At 34.2% G+C, this 18,514-nt stretch overlaps 3 protein-coding genes across 3 annotated transcripts; 1 reads left to right on the top strand and 2 right to left on the bottom strand.

Annotated features, from left to right (window-relative positions):
* Positions 1–270: 270 nt before the first annotated feature.
* LOC140814332 (probable WRKY transcription factor 14) lies at positions 271–2,924 on the top strand. Its single transcript, XM_073173282.1, has 3 exons — positions 271–994; positions 1,598–1,738; positions 1,980–2,924. The coding sequence occupies exons 1-3, from the start codon at positions 447–449 to the stop codon at positions 2,593–2,595; spliced, it is 1,305 nt and encodes a 434-aa protein (XP_073029383.1). The 5' UTR covers positions 271–446; the 3' UTR covers positions 2,596–2,924.
* Positions 2,925–15,669: 12,745 nt separating this feature from the next.
* LOC140815135 (uncharacterized) lies at positions 15,670–16,773 on the bottom strand. The gene is made up of 2 exons (XM_073174246.1): positions 16,411–16,773; positions 15,670–16,333 (listed from the first exon to the last, which is right to left on the bottom strand). The coding sequence occupies exons 1-2, from the start codon at positions 16,771–16,773 to the stop codon at positions 15,884–15,886; spliced, it is 813 nt and encodes a 270-aa protein (XP_073030347.1). The 3' UTR covers positions 15,670–15,883.
* Positions 16,774–16,956: 183 nt separating this feature from the next.
* LOC140814615 (uncharacterized) lies at positions 16,957–18,514 on the bottom strand. The gene is made up of 3 exons (XM_073173651.1): positions 17,931–18,514; positions 17,581–17,806; positions 16,957–17,470 (listed from the first exon to the last, which is right to left on the bottom strand). Exons 1-3 carry the CDS (start codon positions 18,453–18,455, stop codon positions 17,241–17,243), a joined length of 981 nt encoding a protein of 326 aa, XP_073029752.1. The 5' UTR covers positions 18,456–18,514; the 3' UTR covers positions 16,957–17,240.

The raw sequence follows: 18,514 nt of genomic DNA, 5'->3' as shown, positions 1-18,514 counted from the left end.
ATTAAATAGACCAAAACAATTAAAAATTTTAATACCACAAATTAATAGATCAAAATCTAAAATTATATAATTAAATAAAAAAATTCGAATCTTTCAATGTATATAAAAGACTATTAAAGAGTCTCAAAAATTTATTTATTTATTTTTGTTTGATAAGGGTAGAATAAATTAATATAAAGCCTATTTAATAATAATAATATAATAATATAATAGTAGTAGTAGTAAATAAAAATATATAACAATGACACTATTCCGTCCTGGCCTTGGCCTCTCTTCTCTTCTTTGTTGCGTATAGCTATAGGGAGGGAGGAGCTGTTACCAAAAGTCAGCGCGTCCCAAAAAAACCATTTCATTTTGTTCTGTTCACATTAACCAAGTAAAATAACACAAACTCATCCTCATCCTCCTCCTTCTTCAATCAACAGTTGCATGTTTGTTTTTGAAATATGTGCAGTTACTTCGAGAGAATGGACAACTATCTAGGAGATTTAACCGATATAATCCGAGCGAATGGCTGCAGTATCGCCGGTGGAAACACGGCATCAGCTGAAGTGTCGGCACAGCAAGAATGGCAGTTTCCAAAGAACCCGATCAACTATTCGTCTGAGTATTTTGGGGATCCATTTGCTGACATAAGAGATCCATTCCTCCATGATATGGATACTCCAGTGTCAGGATTTTTTCACGACTCGAATATTGAAGACACTGCAAAAGACAGAGGGCTCGCTGTTAATGGAGGTGAAAATAACGCCATTTCTCACAAGTTTCTTTGTGATGAGATGAAAAGACCTTCGAATATGTTTTCAAGGATGCTGCAGATCTGCCCTGATGGAAAGTTTTCGGGGTTACCATGTGGTTCTTCGCCGGCGCCTGCTTCTTCTCCGAGGATTTTTAAAGAATCTGATAAATCTCCGAATTGCTCCAAAGGTTGCTTGATGGATAGCCCTGAAGCTCTGCAGATCTCGTCTCCGCGAAATACGGGTATCAAGAGAAGGTGGGTTCTATTTTTTGACTCATATCTAAACACTATATCTCTACAGTTTTGACTCTCGTGATTATACTTCTTATATTTTATGCACCACAAAAAATTCATATCGTTCTTTCGTTATTATAACCGTAATTGTTGAATGAAAATATGATGATTATCAGATTCTTTCAATTTTATCTCAGCACAAAACTGAGATTACGGCCTTCTAAAAACCTGCGAAACCCCCGTCAAATTTCGGTCAAAGTCACCAATGATAATCGATCATACTTTGGCTTTCAGGATACTATTTTATCAGTATCTAAACTGTTCCTTGAAAACCCAGCTTAGTTGATTTTCTTCTGTTATGTCTTTTGCATCCTCCATCACTTTCGGCTTTTCTCGTTAAAAAGAAGAAAGGTAGCTAGCATGAGAAGAACCAATCGAGCAGTTCTGAACACCGCAAAAAACATAAATGATAATTATTAGAAATTATAGTATCCATCTATGATTTTAAGCGTACCCAAGTTGTGTATAGTAGTCTCCGTTTTTAGTAATCTATCAGACCCAAAAGAAAAGGAAGATAATTATATTCCGAGTTTGCAATCAAACATGCATGTTCATAATTATCAGGAAAAGCCAGGCAAAGAAGGTAGTCTGTATACCAGCTCCAGCACCTGCAAACAGCAGACCAACTGGAGAAATTGTTCCATCTGATCTTTGGGCCTGGAGAAAGTATGGTCAAAAGCCTATTAAAGGATCTCCTTATCCAAGGTAACCTATTTTCTTGAATTGGATTATCTTAAAAACGATTAATTTTCTTGTCTTCTGAAATTTTTCTGACATACACAAATCAATATTGGTCGACACGCAGTCAAGATTATACCTTTGCCAAATTTTCTTGACTGGCTAGCTAACTTAATATACATGTTTGTTATAAAGGAAACTGACCCGAAAATCCATCATTTATATCCTGGTGTATTAACAAGTGGTGTGATGCAATGTACAAAACCAGGGGTTACTATAGATGCAGTAGTTCAAAGGGTTGTTCGGCCAGGAAACAAGTGGAGCGGAGCCGAACGGACCCGAATATGCTTGTGATCACATACACTTCGGAGCATAATCATCCATGGCCCACCCAAAGAAATGCTCTTGCAGGCTCTACGAGATCTCAGACATCCAAGACCAGTTCTACTTCAAAGAATTCAGCAACTCAAGCTCAAAAAACTGCAAACCTTAAAGAAGAGAAGAAAAAAGTAACTACTGAGAATAAACAACTGCGCTCGTTCACAGTAGAAGAGAATCCTGTATCTATGAAAGAGGAGATGGATGAAGATTTTGATAGTAATTTAGAAATGGAAGATCATGTAGATTTGGATGAAGGATTTCCACAGAGCTACAAGCCTACCATGCCAGACTCCAGCAAATCCGAAGATAGTTTCTTTGTGGATATAGGAGAAATTGAAGCGGACCCTTTGAATCTCTTGTTCTCGCAAGCTGGATGTTTCGGCGATATGGAACGGGAACACAAATCTTTGGATCCATTCGCCTTCTATGATTGGGCAGGAAATAGCAGTATTGACGCAGCCACCTGCACCACTTCTTATGCAGCAGCCAAAAGGGATAGTTGAAGTGTGTTATATATACACAGCACGGTGAATCACCGCCACCGCCCACCATGAGTGCGAATTTTTATTTGGAGAGCTGTTTTGTCGTTGTTTTCCATCCTTTTTTACTTTTAAATATATATTTAAAAAAAACTAGAAATTATGAGAATAATAATAATATTTATTCACATGCATGCATGGTTAAAAAAAAGGTAGTTAAGTGGGAATTCGAAGTGGTGACGACGGGACAGAAAGCTGAGGAACAGAAGGTTAGAACAGTTGAATAAAGTACAGACTCCTGACATGACAGGAGAGATCGATCCAAGTTTTTGATTTGACTTGAGTGGGCTCAATTATTCATCCACGCATATCATTCATTTTAACAAATATTGTTGTCGATCGTGATAAGTGTATGTATATATATCTAATATCTAATTCTATTATAAATATATGAGTTTGAATTGTAAATTATCTTTTGTCTTTTTATTTATTTTATAATTTGTCATAGTCATTTGGTTTTTAAGTGATTTTTTATGTTAAGTTTAATATGTTAATTTTTTTTTGACCGGCGTTTAATATGTTAATTAATAGTGACTTAAGTTTCATTTGTAAGTTTTATTTTTTATCCTTTCATTTGTTTTATATTTTGTCATATTCATGGGGTTCTTTAAGTCATTTTTAATGTTAGTTTAATATGATAATAATAGTATACTTAACTCAAACAAATTAATTATTATTTTGATTTTACTTATAAATTTATCATAAAGTTATACATTTCAAAAAAATTGCTAATATTACTAACATCTATCTATTTTATTTTATTTTATTATTATGAATATGTGACTTTTATTTATAAACTTACTATTTTACCGTTTTATTTATTGTCATTTTTCATATTAGTTTAACTTGATAATTCATAGTGTACTTAATTCAATCATCAAATTAATTATTATTTTGATTTTACTTTTTAAACTTACCATTTTATCTTTTATATATATATATATATATAATTTGTATAATGGATTTTTTAAGTTATTTTTTACGTTAGTTTAATATAATTATTAATAAAGCACTTGACTCAATCAAGTTATTTATTATTTTAATTTTACTTTTATTTTTAAATTTAATTACTTTAATTTATACAATGACATCAAATTAATAGAAAATCACTCTCATAATGTTATACATTTAAAAAATTATTAATATTACGAACATTAAAGTAATTAGAAAGACGAATGGAGATGAGTGACATTGAAAAATTAACTCAAACAAATTAATTATTATTTTGATTTTACTTATAAATTTATCATAATATTATACATTTTAAAAAAATTGCTAATATTACTAACATCTATCTATTTTATTTTATTTTATTATTATGAATATGTGACTTTTATTTCTAAACTTACTATTTTACCGTTTTATTTATTGTCATTATTCATATTAGTTTAATTTGATAATTCATAGTGTACTTAACTCAATCATCAAATTAATTATTATTTTGATTTTACTTTTTAAACTTACCATTTTATCTTCTTTTTTTTTTTTTGTTTTATAATTTGTATAATGGTTTCTTTAAGTTATTTTCTACGTTAGTTTAATATGATTATTAATAAAGCACTTGACTCAATCAAGCTATTTATTATTTTAATTTTACTTTTATTTTAAATTTAATTGCTTTAATTTATACAATGACATCAAATTAATAGAAAATCACTCTCATAATGTTATAAGTTAAAAAAATTATTAATATTACGAACATTAAAGTAATTAGAAAGACGAATGGAGATGGGTAACATTGAAAAAAATTAAAAAATATTAAGGTCCTATAAAACATCTTCTTCCCATTTACAATAGAGATATTTTAATACTACTTATGTATCAACGAATATATGTGATTGAGAGAAAATATTTGTATGTGGGTGATTTCAATATAAACATTTAAGCTATTTAGTCAATTTTCGATATATAATGTTAAATAAATATTATCTATTAAATATATGATTTTCATTTGTTATCTTACCATTCTACCATATAATTTTTTTACAAATTGTCATGTTAATTATGTTATTTAAGCCATTTTTTATGTTAGTTTTATAAGATCATTAATAGTGTACTTAACTCAATCAAACTAATTATTGTTTTAATTTACTTTTAAATACATTTCGATCAAATTCATGAAAAATATCTACCATATTGATGATATAGGTAATAATGGGCAGATGAAAGGAGATGAATCGGAGTGAATAAAAATACATTATTAATAAATATTAGGTTATATGAAACTTCTTTCTCCCATTTAGAATAAGATATTTTCAAACTCTTTATATGTCAATAGAGATATATGATTGAGATAAATTTCTGTGTGTAAGTTATTCCAAACACTGTTTTTAAGCTATTTAGTCAAGTTTTTATATATGCTGCTAAATAAATATTACTAAATAATATGTTTCATTTGATCATTTTGTGTTCTTGCAATGAGATGAGTTTTTTAACACATCGTTACATGTTTTGGTGTTATATGTCGTTTGTATTGATCATGTTGTGTTTGGATTCCTTATGTGATTTGTTTGTTCACCGAAAGAAAATATAAAACAAAACCATATATTCCAAAAAAATGATTATTTTTAATTTTTTTTCTTTGAGATATTTTGTTAATTCTTAAACACATAATGCATGTTTTCAGTTTACTTAGATTACTTAGTCTGAAGCAACTTAGAAAATATTAAAAACGATGAAATGTTTCTTTCGTTTTTAGCCTATATCTCAGAATATAAAGAGATGATATTTTTTTATTATTGGGACAAATGTATTTCCAGACTTTTGTCTATAAATCAATATTCAAAATTTTTACAACATTATTATATTCTCTATTCAAAATTTTTTATTTAAATTGATGGAAGGTATTTGAATTTAAGTTTTTATGTGCTTGATTATATTATTTTTGTAGTATTGTTTATTGTGAAATTAATAAGTGGACTAAAAAAATTAGTGGATCTATGAGCCCTCTGGTGGACGACAAACATGGATAAATTGTTAAAAGAGATAATATCAAGTAGATTTTTGGCATACGAGTTTGTTCTAATTAAATGATTAATGCATGATTCTAAATTTTAATTGTATCATAAGTTAACATATGTTTTGTCGTTGCCAGATATATTTTGTCAACTGTCTAATATTTTTATTTGATTTAAGGAAATTTGTGTGACTTCGTATTATTATTTTTTTTCTTAACGTTTTTATTAAAGAATTTTTCATGATGATTTTGAGGCATCATTTTTTTTCTTTGTATGTTTTTCTAAAAAGTAAAATATTTATGAAATCATGACGTTAATAAGGTGCATTCTCTTTATTCGAAAAAAAAATATGTTGAATAATTTATAATTTTTTTGAATAATACGAGTTAGTATTTAATTTGAGAGTGATTTATACTTTTTGTTGCTCGTATATACTTCAATTTCTTTGTTATCGTACTTAATAAATTATTTTTGAACTTTGAGTTACATTTTTTATAGAGATTGTTTGTGTCATGAATTTTTAAATTAGTTTTGTTTAGTATTGTTGGGGGCATTTGATTTTTCTGATATTCTATTATTTCTCTTGTTGTTTATATAAAAATATGTATAAGAGTACACCAATCAAAGTCACATATTTTGGGTCTTATGTTCAACGAAGATGGTAATATATGATTTCTGTGAATTAATTAATTTATTGGTTCTTCATACATGTTAAGAAATGAATCAAATTTTGAACAAAAAATTTATGACAAACATAATGGATGAAAAAAACATGTTAAAAAAATAATATTGCGTATTACTATGTCCCTATTTCTGTATGATATAATTCAAACACATTTTCTTAGATATTTGAAATTAGGTCTAACTAAGTGACATGAAACATATATATATATATATATATATATATATATATATATATATATATATATATATATATATATATATATATATATATATATATATATTTGAAGGAGTATTTAAAGCAAAATATTAAGATAAAAAACGATTCATATTTAAGTTTCAACGCAACACAATGAAGAAAAAATTGGAAAATTGTATGTGTAAACCTTTAATAGTGATTATGTTGCTACCTCATGGTTTGCAACATATTGATACCATATAAAATATCAATATTTTTCAATGAATAAACAAAAAGGAAAAATTCTTCATTCAGAAAAAGAAATACATGAAAAAAAATGTATATAATTCTCATTCTATTTTTAATGGTATGAGAACAATTCTAAAGCTTTGTTAACACAATAGATCAATTTTGTGCATTTTTAGTAAATTGGGACATTGAGCCGGTTGCACTTTATTTCTTCTAATATTATCTCGATGGATTTCGAGGTGGTTAAGATGTTTTTGTCTATTATTTTAGTTAAAGTGCCTAACAAACTAATTCATGAGATATATGATGGTAACACAGAGAACTACTCGCCAAATAAATTCACTTAGCCGAATAGTGAAATTCAAATTGAATTATACAATATTTCATCAAATTAATTTTGTCTATTGTAAGATCCTCATGAAGTCTAAACAGTTGTATTATTAGATGAGATATTGAATAAGACAAATATTTTGATATTTATATATATATATATATATATATATATATATATATATATATATATATATATATATATATATATATATGAGCGATCGAACCGTGGTGCTTGAGCTGCTGTGCGGTTTAGAAGATTTGATTTTCACCATTACCACCAGCTATATCTTTTGGTAAAGCGCTTGCAATTGGTATCAGAGGAAAGGTCATGGGTTCGATTCTCATTGATTGCAAGGAGTGCAATTATTGGGAGGGAGATTGTTGGGTGCAATAATTGTCCATGCTTGGTAGAGCGATCAAACCGTGGTGTTTGAGCTGATGCGCGGTTTAAAAAATTTGAGTTGCACCATTACTATTAGCTATAGCTTTTGGCAAAGTGGTAAGAACTCGGTTCTACAATATATAAAATATTATAAAACAAAATGTAAACTCGATAGAACAAAATTGTTTTGTTTATGAGATTGAAACTATATCATCCTCATGATATGATGCACGCAATCATTTTTCCAAATCTTCTAAAAATCGACGAACGAAATGACTTTCCTGAATTGCGTCAAATTAAACGATGGCACAGTTCTAAGATATAGTTATTTGAAAAAATTTCAACTTTTTCTCACATTTTATATCACGATGTTTGAAGAAATTACAGCACTATTCATTGGTTATGTTGTTGAAAAATATATAGGTTATACACACTTTGAGTCACAAATAAAAACCAATCACGACTAAAAACAACATTTATTTTTATGAGTTATAGTTGATGATTGTCAAAAACTGAAAAATCATTCAACAATAAAATAAATATTTGGAAAATAAGATCGCTAGATAAAAACTATGAAGAAAACCGAAAAAAACGTCCTGATAGAGAAGTAAACTACGAGCATGTCATATCCCAGATGAGGATTTTAAATAACATAATAGATGTTAAAGACGGTCATATATATACTTGCTGAGTATACAAAAATGATTATATGTATATTATAAAAAACTACGACAAATAGTTGTTAAGTTATCAAAATCAACCAAGAAGTATATTGAAAAGTATTTCAGTGGATAAGATAACTACTTCGATTCATATACCGTCTATGGTCATGATTTTCGATTTTGTAGTTTGGTTTGTTTCAATTAATAAATGCTATTACCCATATTTTAATTCATTTAAATATTATCAAAATTTCATACTTATATTTCCAGCAATTTAGTTGTTCACGTGCAACTCACGTACACTTTTCTAGTATATACATATATGTATCTTTGGTTCTGCTTTCTGTTCTTAAAATTTTTATATGTATACATGGATCTTAACTTGTGTTTTAATTTATATATGTACGTAATATATTTCTTATATGTTCTGTTAATTTGTGTATATATAAATAATATAGTTAATTGTGGTTTGGAATACTACTTTTAGGCTCCGTTTGGTACGTGTGATAGGATAGGTAAATGATTAATAATTTGATTGATATGTAGTTGACAAGGAGTGATGTATAATATTGTGTGATTAATTATTTGGTGTGTGGTAGAATTTCTATTAGTTGGATAATTTTGCGGTTGACAAAAGTGCCCTCACAACCTCAAACTAATTCCCACAATATCTTTGAATAATCAATCCCCATCCGACAATCGAATTTGACCAAAATCAATACCTTTTCTTTTGGACAGAGAGGGTAGAAAATATCTTGTTCAAACTGTACCCTTGAAGATGAGGTCGAAGGCGATTTTTCTGCTTGTTTAGTGGTTCAAAGGAAACGAAGGGTCAAAGCACGAAGCACTATTCAACGCGGACTTCTGATTCTGCTTGGGTATGAGTTTTTTCATATATGCAATTACTGCAAAAATTTTTTATCTTACGTTTTACACTGACCACACATCTTTATAGATCTGAAGTTAGCCTGTTGTCATCTGTGGGAGATGTATGGTTGTTCTAAGTATTTTTTTTTTGTTACAGACTTCTCATTTTAATATTTTTGTACAGCGACAATAGTATAAATCTGTTTGGAAGCTGTTGTGCAAAGGCGGTTGAAGAAAAAATTGGAAGGTAGGAATAAGCTTTTCTGAGTAAGCTATGATCTGCATAATTTTTCCCATTTCGAATTTGGTACAAAATGTTATAAAGATTCAAAAAAATATCATAGTGGTTGACTATAATCTCCTTCCATGTTGATACAATTTTTTAACTTGACTGGAGAGAAGTCGATGTTGTTACTTTTTTCTCTCTGGCAAGCATTTTCTTGCAGTAATAATATTGTGATTTATTGTTTGTGTACAGAACGACTGAAAGCGGCTTTTCTAACTTGTCGAATTGTCGTGCAAACCCATTTCAATAACACATATGAAGATAAATAAGCCATTTTGTTACGAAGATGTCGTATATATTAGTCTTGTTGGTGAATTTTTCTTAGAATACTATGTGAACAAATTAATCTGAAACAATAATAGCATTTGTAATGTATATGTATTTTGATTTGAAGTTTATGCAGTAGCTAAATGTGGTTGGAGAAGTTTGGTTATTATAATTCATTTTTCACATGCAAAGTTTTCTTTAAGATAATATAAATTGGTATAAGATGATTTTCGTGTATTGATCTTTGTGATATTGCTGTAAAACAACAATTGAACTACTCGGTTTGTAATTTATGAGTTCTTACAACTGCAAACACCATTCTTTGTTGTTGCGTATGTATCATGGAATTGAAGATGCCACCACAATGTCAGTGTGGGAACGGGGCCATGGTTTTAAGGACAGCTGGTAATTACTCAACCCGTCCGGGTCAACAATATTACATATGTCCCGTGGGACTAAAACATCGGAAGAGATTTTTCTGGTAAGATGAGTACCATGGCAGAAATGCAACATCGACTTCTGAACAATCGTTTAACAACGAAACCAACTCAAATGCTTTTGCAGATCATTCATGTTATAGTAGTAATAGAAGGTGTTGTATGCACAACACAATGAATTCATCCTCGAGCCCCTATGATTCTCCTTCAAACCAAGGTCATCCGTATTCCACGAATAAATTTGAAGAAACAGTTTATGCCAGGTCCTCTGCAACAGAAGGTTTACCCAGTGAGAGCATGAAGAGCCCGTCTTATGGACGTGAAAAAGCTTGTTGCTGTTTTGGATTCCTTTGCGCGTTAATCTGTGTCCTTTTTGTACTCATCATAATCCTTGTCATTAGAATGTGATATATGTTGTCTATGTATGCTTATTAAAATGAAACATTGCATCTTCGAACCCCATTTGCCATGTATTTTTCGTAAGTTCCTTATTAATGCATTGTGTTCAAGTGTTTTAAACAATCTTTTACTCAGTGTTCATTACCTTTGTGTGATTCATACATTCTTCCAACTTGCATGACTACGAAACTAACACTAAATGATAGTGTAGCAATGTCTATATTTACAGGAGTCGAGCAACGGCAAGGTATGTCTCTCAATAATCCAATATTGTATTACTTTAGTTTCTTTTCATTTGTAGTGCACAAGAATGAAAATAACAGTAAATAACAGTGCCACAATGTTTACACGCTGTGCAAAGTGTACTGTATATTGTCCCCATATTTATTTTTCTTTTAGTATTAGATTGACAATATAGTTGTATTACTTTTTCCAAAACTGTAGTTTGTCATCATTAGTTTTCATAATTTGAGTAGGTGTTGACCTATTTTGGTATATCACATCATCGTCATACATTTTCCTTTGCATTGACCTGCATTTATAGTTGGGTTGGTAAATACATTTATGGTTAGTCTACTTTTCCAATCCTTAAATACCATGTTGCTTTCCATCTTACGGTGCAAATCCAGTGAGTGTTCTTAGTTTTTTAAAGTTATTGTCAACAGGCACACAATGTCAGTGACATACAAGGCAGCTTCCGATGAAAGTGTATCAACGAAGTACAGAGTCGAAGTTGTTACCCTCTCAGATGACGAGGATGAGATCAAAAAAGAGATAGTTTTTTCTGAGCAGAAAAAGACACAATCTGCTGAAAACAGATGTCCAACTGCTCAGTTGAAGATCACAAAACAGAAGGAGGATACACATTGCAAGTGGATGGATGGCTATAATAATGCTATGAAGCTGCCTATGAACACTTCCAGAAAACGTGGTGTCAATAATCCCGTAGCTAACTCTTCAAAGCGGATTGTGATCAGGAATGAGACAACTCCGTATATAGTACTTGATAGCTCCGACGACGAGGAAGATGCACAACGAAACTAGCTACTGATCTCAGCTGTGTACTTCGTTTCACTGGATGTGTTGTTGGCTGCAGTTTGCTTTCGAAGTTGTTGTTGTTGTTTGTCTTGTACCCTTTTGCTACATTTTCGTACTGGTGTCCTAAGGTTTATTCTGTGTAATGTAATAGTGTAGTAGCCCGAATTCCAAATTGGGTAATTAACGGAGTAATGGTGATTAAGAAGGTTTAAGGTGTAATTTTGACCGAGTCATGATCGGACGGACCGAAGATGGTTCGGAAGCACCGAAGAGTTCGGAAGGTCCGAAGTGAGTTCGGTGGATCCGATCATTAGGTGTCAAGAGTTGATCGACACGTGGGAGTTCGGACGTTCCGAAGTGTAGGTTCGTTGAATCCGATCATGAGGTGTCAAGAGCAGCTGGACACGTAGCGTTCGGACGTTCCGAAGTGTTGTTCGGAGGATCCGAACATGGCCTATAAATAGTGCTCGGATTCTCATTTGTGACTTGCCAATTTCTTGAGTTTTGCCTCATAGTTGAGAGGATTTGGAAGGTTTCTAGGGTTAGTTGTTGGTCGAGCGATAGCCAAGAGCTGCCAGGAGTAGTAGCGTAGCGGCGCCTGAGTTTCAAGGCAATCGACATCAAAGGGCTGTCGACGGACGAAGGTAAACCCTAAACCTTTGGTAGTACTAGGGAGTACTGGTGTTGCTAGTCGAGCATGGTAGTATTGTTCATTGGGTATGCTTTTGATGCGTAGGCTTGTGCTAGACCTGATTAGCGGTGTTGCGTAAGGCTAGGCTTGCTGTGATAGAGGTACGAAAGTACTATCCGAGATATCCTGGTTGAGTATACATTCTTATATGTGTTGCATGATTATGTGGTGCATTGATATATGTCATATGATGCATGCTATTATGTCACGTTTATTACTGCACGTTGCATTTCATGTTGAGCCGTACCTCCTTCGAGATAGCCTTTACTGTTGAGCTGTATCTCTTTCGAGATAAGCTATATCTTGGGGCCGCTCAGCCCTGTCTTGTGGACGCATGGACACCGAGAGTACACAGTGGCCGACGGGTCGGGAGGGCTTCGGTGGTCCGGGACATTTTAGGTCCACGTCTGTCTTGTAGTGGATGCAGTGACCCAGAGGTTGGACCGCGCGGCACTATCCACTTGGCGCCTCTAGACTGAGCATTGTTGAGATCCTTTTGTGACTCCTGTTTCTTGACTACCCCGGTATCATGATCATAGCATGTGCATTTCATATAGGTCTGTATACTCATACTTTTGTACTGGGCGTTCTTATCGCTCACGTCCTCGGTTTTGTTTATTCTTGGACACCCCATTCCCTCGGGGCAGGCCTCAGGTTGGACAGCTCAGGAGGAGCAGGAGGAGGACGTTGAGTAGCTGGTTGGTTTAGTTTATCGGTATTGTTTTGATTCGATATGGTTGTATTGGGTATTTTATTTTGAGTTATTCTAGACTTCGATTGGGTTGTATAACCATTATTTTGTTGACTATTTCCGCTGTTATCTCTGATTGTTAGTAATTAAGTTAAGTTGCATGCTTAGTTCTTGATTAGTAGGTGATTCTGGAACGGGTCACTACATTTATGGTATCAGAGCATGCATACGATTTTGGGATATAGATTTCTGTTTTGGGATTTCCGTTGACCAATTTACTAGTTTCCCCATTCTATGTTGTAGCAATGGCTGACCACTTTGGTGACGGGAGTAGTCAGGGGAGTGTAGGTCGATGGGGTGACCAGGACGATCATAGACGTCATTCTTTCTGTTTCTACTCCGATGGGTCATTCGGTGTTAGCTAAGCGTCTAGTGATGGGTTGTCCTTTAGATTTGAGGGTAACGATGTTGTTATTTTCGTTTTGTTCATCCTCTAAACTTGATTTCGAGGACGAAATCGTTTTAAGGGGGGGAGAATGTAGTAGCCCGAATTCCAAATTGGGTAATTAACGGAGTAATGGTGATTAAGAAGGTTTAAGGTGTAATTTTGACCGAGTCATGATCGGACGGACCGAAGATGGTTCGGAAGCACCGAAGAGTTCGGAAGGTCCGAAGTGAGTTCGGTGGATCCGATCATTAGGTGTCAAGAGTTGATCGACACGTGGGAGTTCGGACGTTCCGAAGTGTAGGTTCGTTGAATCCGATCATGAGGTGTCAAGAGCAGCTGGACACGTAGCGTTCGGACGTTCCGAAGTGTTGTTCGGAGGATCCGAACATGGCCTATAAATAGTGCTCGGATTCTCATTTGTGACTTGCCAATTTCTTGAGTTTTGCCTCATAGTTGAGAGGATTTGGAAGGTTTCTAGGGTTAGTTGTTGGTCGAGCGATAGCCAAGAGCTGCCAGGAGTAGTAGCGTAGCGGCGCCTGAGTTTCAAGGCAATCGACATCAAAGGGCTGTCGACGGACGAAGGTAAACCCTAAACCTTTGGTAGTACTAGGGAGTACTGGTGTTGCTAGTCGAGCATGGTAGTATTGTTCATTGGGTATGCTTTTGATGCGTAGGCTTGTGCTAGACCTGATTAGCGGTGTTGCGTAAGGCTAGGCTTGCTGTGATAGAGGTACGAAAGTACTATCCGAGATATCCTGGTTGAGTATACATTCTTATATGTGTTGCATGATTATGTGGTGCATTGATATATGTCATATGATGCATGCTATTATGTCACGTTTATTACTGCACGTTGCATTTCATGTTGAGCCGTACCTCCTTCGAGATAGCCTTTACTGTTGAGCTGTATCTCTTTCGAGATAAGCTATATCTTGGGGCCGCTCAGCCCTGTCTTGTGGACGCATGGACACCGAGAGTACACAGTGGCCGACGGGTCGGGAGGGCTTCGGTGGTCCGGGACATTTTAGGTCCACGTCTGTCTTGTAGTGGATGCAGTGACCCAGAGGTTGGACCGCGCGGCACTATCCACTTGGCGCCTCTAGACTGAGCATTGTTGAGATCCTTTTGTGACTCCTGTTTCTTGACTACCCCGGTATCATGATCATAGCATGTGCATTTCATATAGGTCTGTATACTCATACTTTTGTACTGGGCGTTCTTATCGCTCACGTCCTCGGTTTTGTTTATTCTTGGACACCCCATTCCCTCGGGGCAGGCCTCAGGTTGGACAGCTCAGGAGGAGCAGGAGGAGGACGTTGAGTAGCTGGTTGGTTTAGTTTATCGGTATTGTTTTGATTCGATATGGTTGTATTGGGTATTTTATTTTGAGTTATTCTAGACTTCGATTGGGTTGTATAACCATTATTTTGTTGACTATTTCCGCTGTTATCTCTGATTGTTAGTAATTAAGTTAAGTTGCATGCTTAGTTCTTGATTAGTAGGTGATTCTGGAACGGGTCACTACAAATAGTGTTGGTTTCCCAGTGGTGAAGTCTTTTGGGTATATGCACAGAAAGGCAACATGATATGTACAGAAAGTTGGTGTCATGATATGTACTGAAAATGCATCTTAGTTCTATGTAATATTGTCTTTGGTTGTAGTTTTTGTTGTTCCCACCATTATCAATCCTTTACGTTATTAAGCATCTGAAGTTGAGCACTATTTCGGTAGTTTAAATTATTTGACAACATGTTTCAACTTGTTTACTTGGATAAGTGGATATTTAATGACCAAACCAATTCTCATTCTACGTAATCATAATAAAATTGATCAAAACAAGTCCATATTGGTTTCACACTTGGTATTCATTCCGGCTAATAAGATTTGACATATGAACATATAGCAATGTGTGCAGTAATAGCGACTACGTCAGTTGGCTTTGTGAATGTGCATTTATGATTGATGGTATCATTGTATGTGTTTGTTGTACAGTTGTTGTAATCGCACAATAGAAATCTACACATCATACCTGTCAATCGAATATACTTTGATATGCAGGCCTATTGATTAATGTGCTATATTTAAGTCTCCCAATAGAATCCCGAAGAAAGTAAAATATGAGTTTTAGGACAACGAACTTGAGACATGTAACTGAAAAACTGACGTAAAGAATAGACTCTAATCCTTGGAGTAATGTCACATTCACACGGGTCTCCGCAACACGAAACGTAATCATACAAAAAATACATACCGGTTTGCAACCAAGGGACCAATATTTTTTGTCCCAATGTCAACTATGTTTACCATATGTGCAATTACAATGGCAAGGAAAAAGTTAATAGAAGATATTCAAAATCCATTAACATGTCACAGATAGTGTACGTACACATAGAAGCCACTTTCATCACGACTTCTACCAACGTCAAGGTACGATCATAACAAACCAAACACACATAAGTTAGAAACCGATTTCATACCAAATTAGCAAACACAGCCTAGTCATGCTCCACTAGATACCAAAATGTTATTCCATCAACAATTTCAGAACACATACCAACAAGACTTATGGATTCAACAGCCTTCTGCTTAAGCTGAGCCTACCGTCATGATCGAGCTTCAAGAACAGACTAATTTTGTTCGGGTTATCCACCAACATCTCCGCAACACGGACTTTCTCATCAGAAGTTAACTCCGTAATGGCTTGTAATGTGTCCAGCACGCTGTCCATATCTGTGATTCAGCTAACTTCTTTTCAGCAGCCATTTGTTTGATGAGGTTTGACATTGTCTCTTTCGTGATATCTGCTAAGTTATTGATTGCAACAACAATTTTATCGTCACCTTCAGTTATTTTTTTCCTTTTCTTTGACTTCACCTTGGTACCTACACTTGGGTTGGACGGTGTCGAATTATTTACAGACATTGACTCTCCATCTCCTTCCATGGGCCGATACATATCCTCCATGTGAACTTGGACATCATTAGGTACTTGTTCCTCTAAATTTAACACATCATTGACAGCAGCTAAAAAACTCTCAGCTCGGCTACCCGTTGCCCTATCATTACCAAAAATTTCACACCAGTCTTCATAGTATGGCCACCGCTTGTATCGCATAACACGTACATTGTTGTCCACCTACAACATGTTTTACAATGACATCACATAACATAAAATGTAATGTGTATATGAACAATTTTACGGGAACAAACTACCTTCAATTGTGCTTCCCACGCCTCATTTGTAGCAGCAAGCATGTTTTCAGTCTGATTCCACCCAATTCCACTTTTGGCTAACATAGACGACAAAGAACTGTAGTTTTTCTTCCACACGTGTATTTTGGAAGTTATATGTAGATGGCCACGTATATCAGTATTACAAAACACACTTTTCATTGTGGATTCCAATAAAGGTAAGTAGCCGTTACGAAATCCATTTTCACTTTTATATCCTTTGCTTATTACATCTTTCCAAGCTGTAATTAGCACCTCTTCCTCAGGTGTTGTCCAACAACGACGCGACTTATCCGCCTTTTTACCTAGGCAATTAATGCTCTCGGTTGTTGCTAAGCTGTCCATCGCATCAGGTATTCCCTTGAAGTATTCATGGGTAACATAAAACCAACATGAGTTATAGGGAGAAAAAAAATACTGTAGGGCATACAGAAAAACACAGCTTAACAACACCTTTGTTATAAAATATCACAAATTTCATATAAAATAAGTGCTTCATAACAGTTGTGCATCCACGGTTGCAAACATAAGCGAACACCATCGGTATATTAATTGAAGACGACAGTAACTTTACAAACACAATACAAAAAGAGGAACAACTTTTTATTAGTTGTGGTACATCGACATCGCAAAATTATCTCTCCACATATCCCACGCAGTAGAGGAATTGAAATTGTCAACGAAATCATCATCTGTTTCGGAAAATGGGTTTTGTGTGTCATCTTCCATGTCCTCTACAAGACTATCCGGCATCTGAGATCGGATGAAATTGTGTAACAAAATGCAAGCCATAATTATTCTATTTTGAGTTTTCAATGGGTAGAAAGAAGGACTTCGCATGATAGCCCATCTTTTTTAAGCAAACCAAAGGCTCTTTCTATCACGTTTCTCGCTTTGTTGTGTCTCCAATTGAAGAGCTCTTTAAAATTCTGTGGGACACATGTGCGATTGCCCCAAGCATCCCTATGGTATGGCACTCGTCTATATGGAGTCAAAAATTCATGTACGTTTGCGTATCCGTTGTCACACAAGTAATAAGAACCTACAATTAAAGTCATACATTTTTTTAATAAGTAATATTGACTTACATTTATGATAACATGAATACAACATAATGAACTGATAGCACAATATTAAAACAAATATTTTAACCTCTTTGAATTTTCAGTCCATCTTCCTGAGTTAATGCATCACGAAGAAATCTTGCATCTGCGGCCGATCCTTCCCACCCACACAGTGCGTAAATGAAGTTCATATCTCGGTTGCACACACCCAAGACATTAACTGCAATGGTTCCTTTTCTAGTTCTATACTTTCCTTTTTCAGAAATTGGGACATGAACGTTTACATACGTACAATCCAATGCACCAACACAACCCTGAAAAATGAAATTTACGCATATAAAAATTATATGACAAATGGTTTTGCACATCAGTATGCTTGACATATCCTTCTTGTCTTCTGACATTTCCAAAAAAAATTATATACTAGTTAAACATTACCTTGAACCACTTCCATGTCTCGTCGGTGCAGGTGTCATCGATTGCATAAGGCTTGACAAGCAGTATAGTATGTAACTTGAGGACCGAACCTAGAACTTCATGGAAATGAGCGCTGATTGTTTGACCGCTTCGTACATAATCATGACCAATTACTCGATTCTTCTTATGATGTGCCAAGATAGACAAAAACATAGCCAATTTTTCTTCAATCCTAACATATCTAGAATCTTCCAAGCCCCCCACATGAGTTAGCAAGTAACATAAATTGGCAAATGAATTTCTATTCATCCTCAAATTCACAACACATTGAACATCTCCAATCTCGATAATCCCACGCAAATGGTTTATTTGTGTAGTCATTCTTTGACTCATGGTGTAGGAAGATGATGTTCTACGTACTTGACTTCGGCGCCTTGCGAGTAATCTCGTACGATGTCGTAATAACAGACAAACCATTAAAAACATACGAATCATCATGTGTTGCAGCAGCACAAACAGTATAGTGTAACGACGTCTACTGTCCATTCCCAAAATTACTTTGAAACCGAGTAAAGTTTAAAAAAATATCTTAATCTGCAACAAAA

Source organism: Primulina eburnea, chromosome 15 (assembly GCF_022965805.1).
Source record: "Primulina eburnea isolate SZY01 chromosome 15, ASM2296580v1, whole genome shotgun sequence".
In the NCBI taxonomy this organism is placed as follows: domain Eukaryota; kingdom Viridiplantae; phylum Streptophyta; class Magnoliopsida; order Lamiales; family Gesneriaceae; genus Primulina; species Primulina eburnea.
This window is presented reverse-complemented; position numbering and strand designations above follow the sequence as displayed.

Excerpts from the sequence above, each read along its gene's own strand:
- LOC140814615 (XM_073173651.1), bottom strand. The coding sequence starts at position 18,455 with ATGGACAGTAGACGTCGTTACACTATACTGTTTGTGCTGCTGCAACAC. Across the intron at positions 17,807-17,930 it reads AGACATGGAAGTGGTTCAAG|GGTTGTGTTGGTGCATTGGA; the intron begins GTAATGTTTAAC and ends TTCATTTTTCAG. Across the intron at positions 17,471-17,580 it reads TGGACTGAAAATTCAAAGAG|GTTCTTATTACTTGTGTGAC; the intron begins GTTAAAATATTT and ends CTTTAATTGTAG.
- LOC140815135 (XM_073174246.1), bottom strand. The coding sequence starts at position 16,773 with ATGGACAGCTTAGCAACAACCGAGAGCATTAATTGCCTAGGTAAAAAG. Across the intron at positions 16,334-16,410 it reads CGTGGGAAGCACAATTGAAG|GTGGACAACAATGTACGTGT; the intron begins GTAGTTTGTTCC and ends AACATGTTGTAG.
- LOC140814332 (XM_073173282.1), top strand. The coding sequence starts at position 447 with ATGTGCAGTTACTTCGAGAGAATGGACAACTATCTAGGAGATTTAACC. Across the intron at positions 995-1,597 it reads AATACGGGTATCAAGAGAAG|GAAAAGCCAGGCAAAGAAGG; the intron begins GTGGGTTCTATT and ends CATAATTATCAG. Across the intron at positions 1,739-1,979 it reads AAAGGATCTCCTTATCCAAG|GGGTTACTATAGATGCAGTA; the intron begins GTAACCTATTTT and ends GTACAAAACCAG.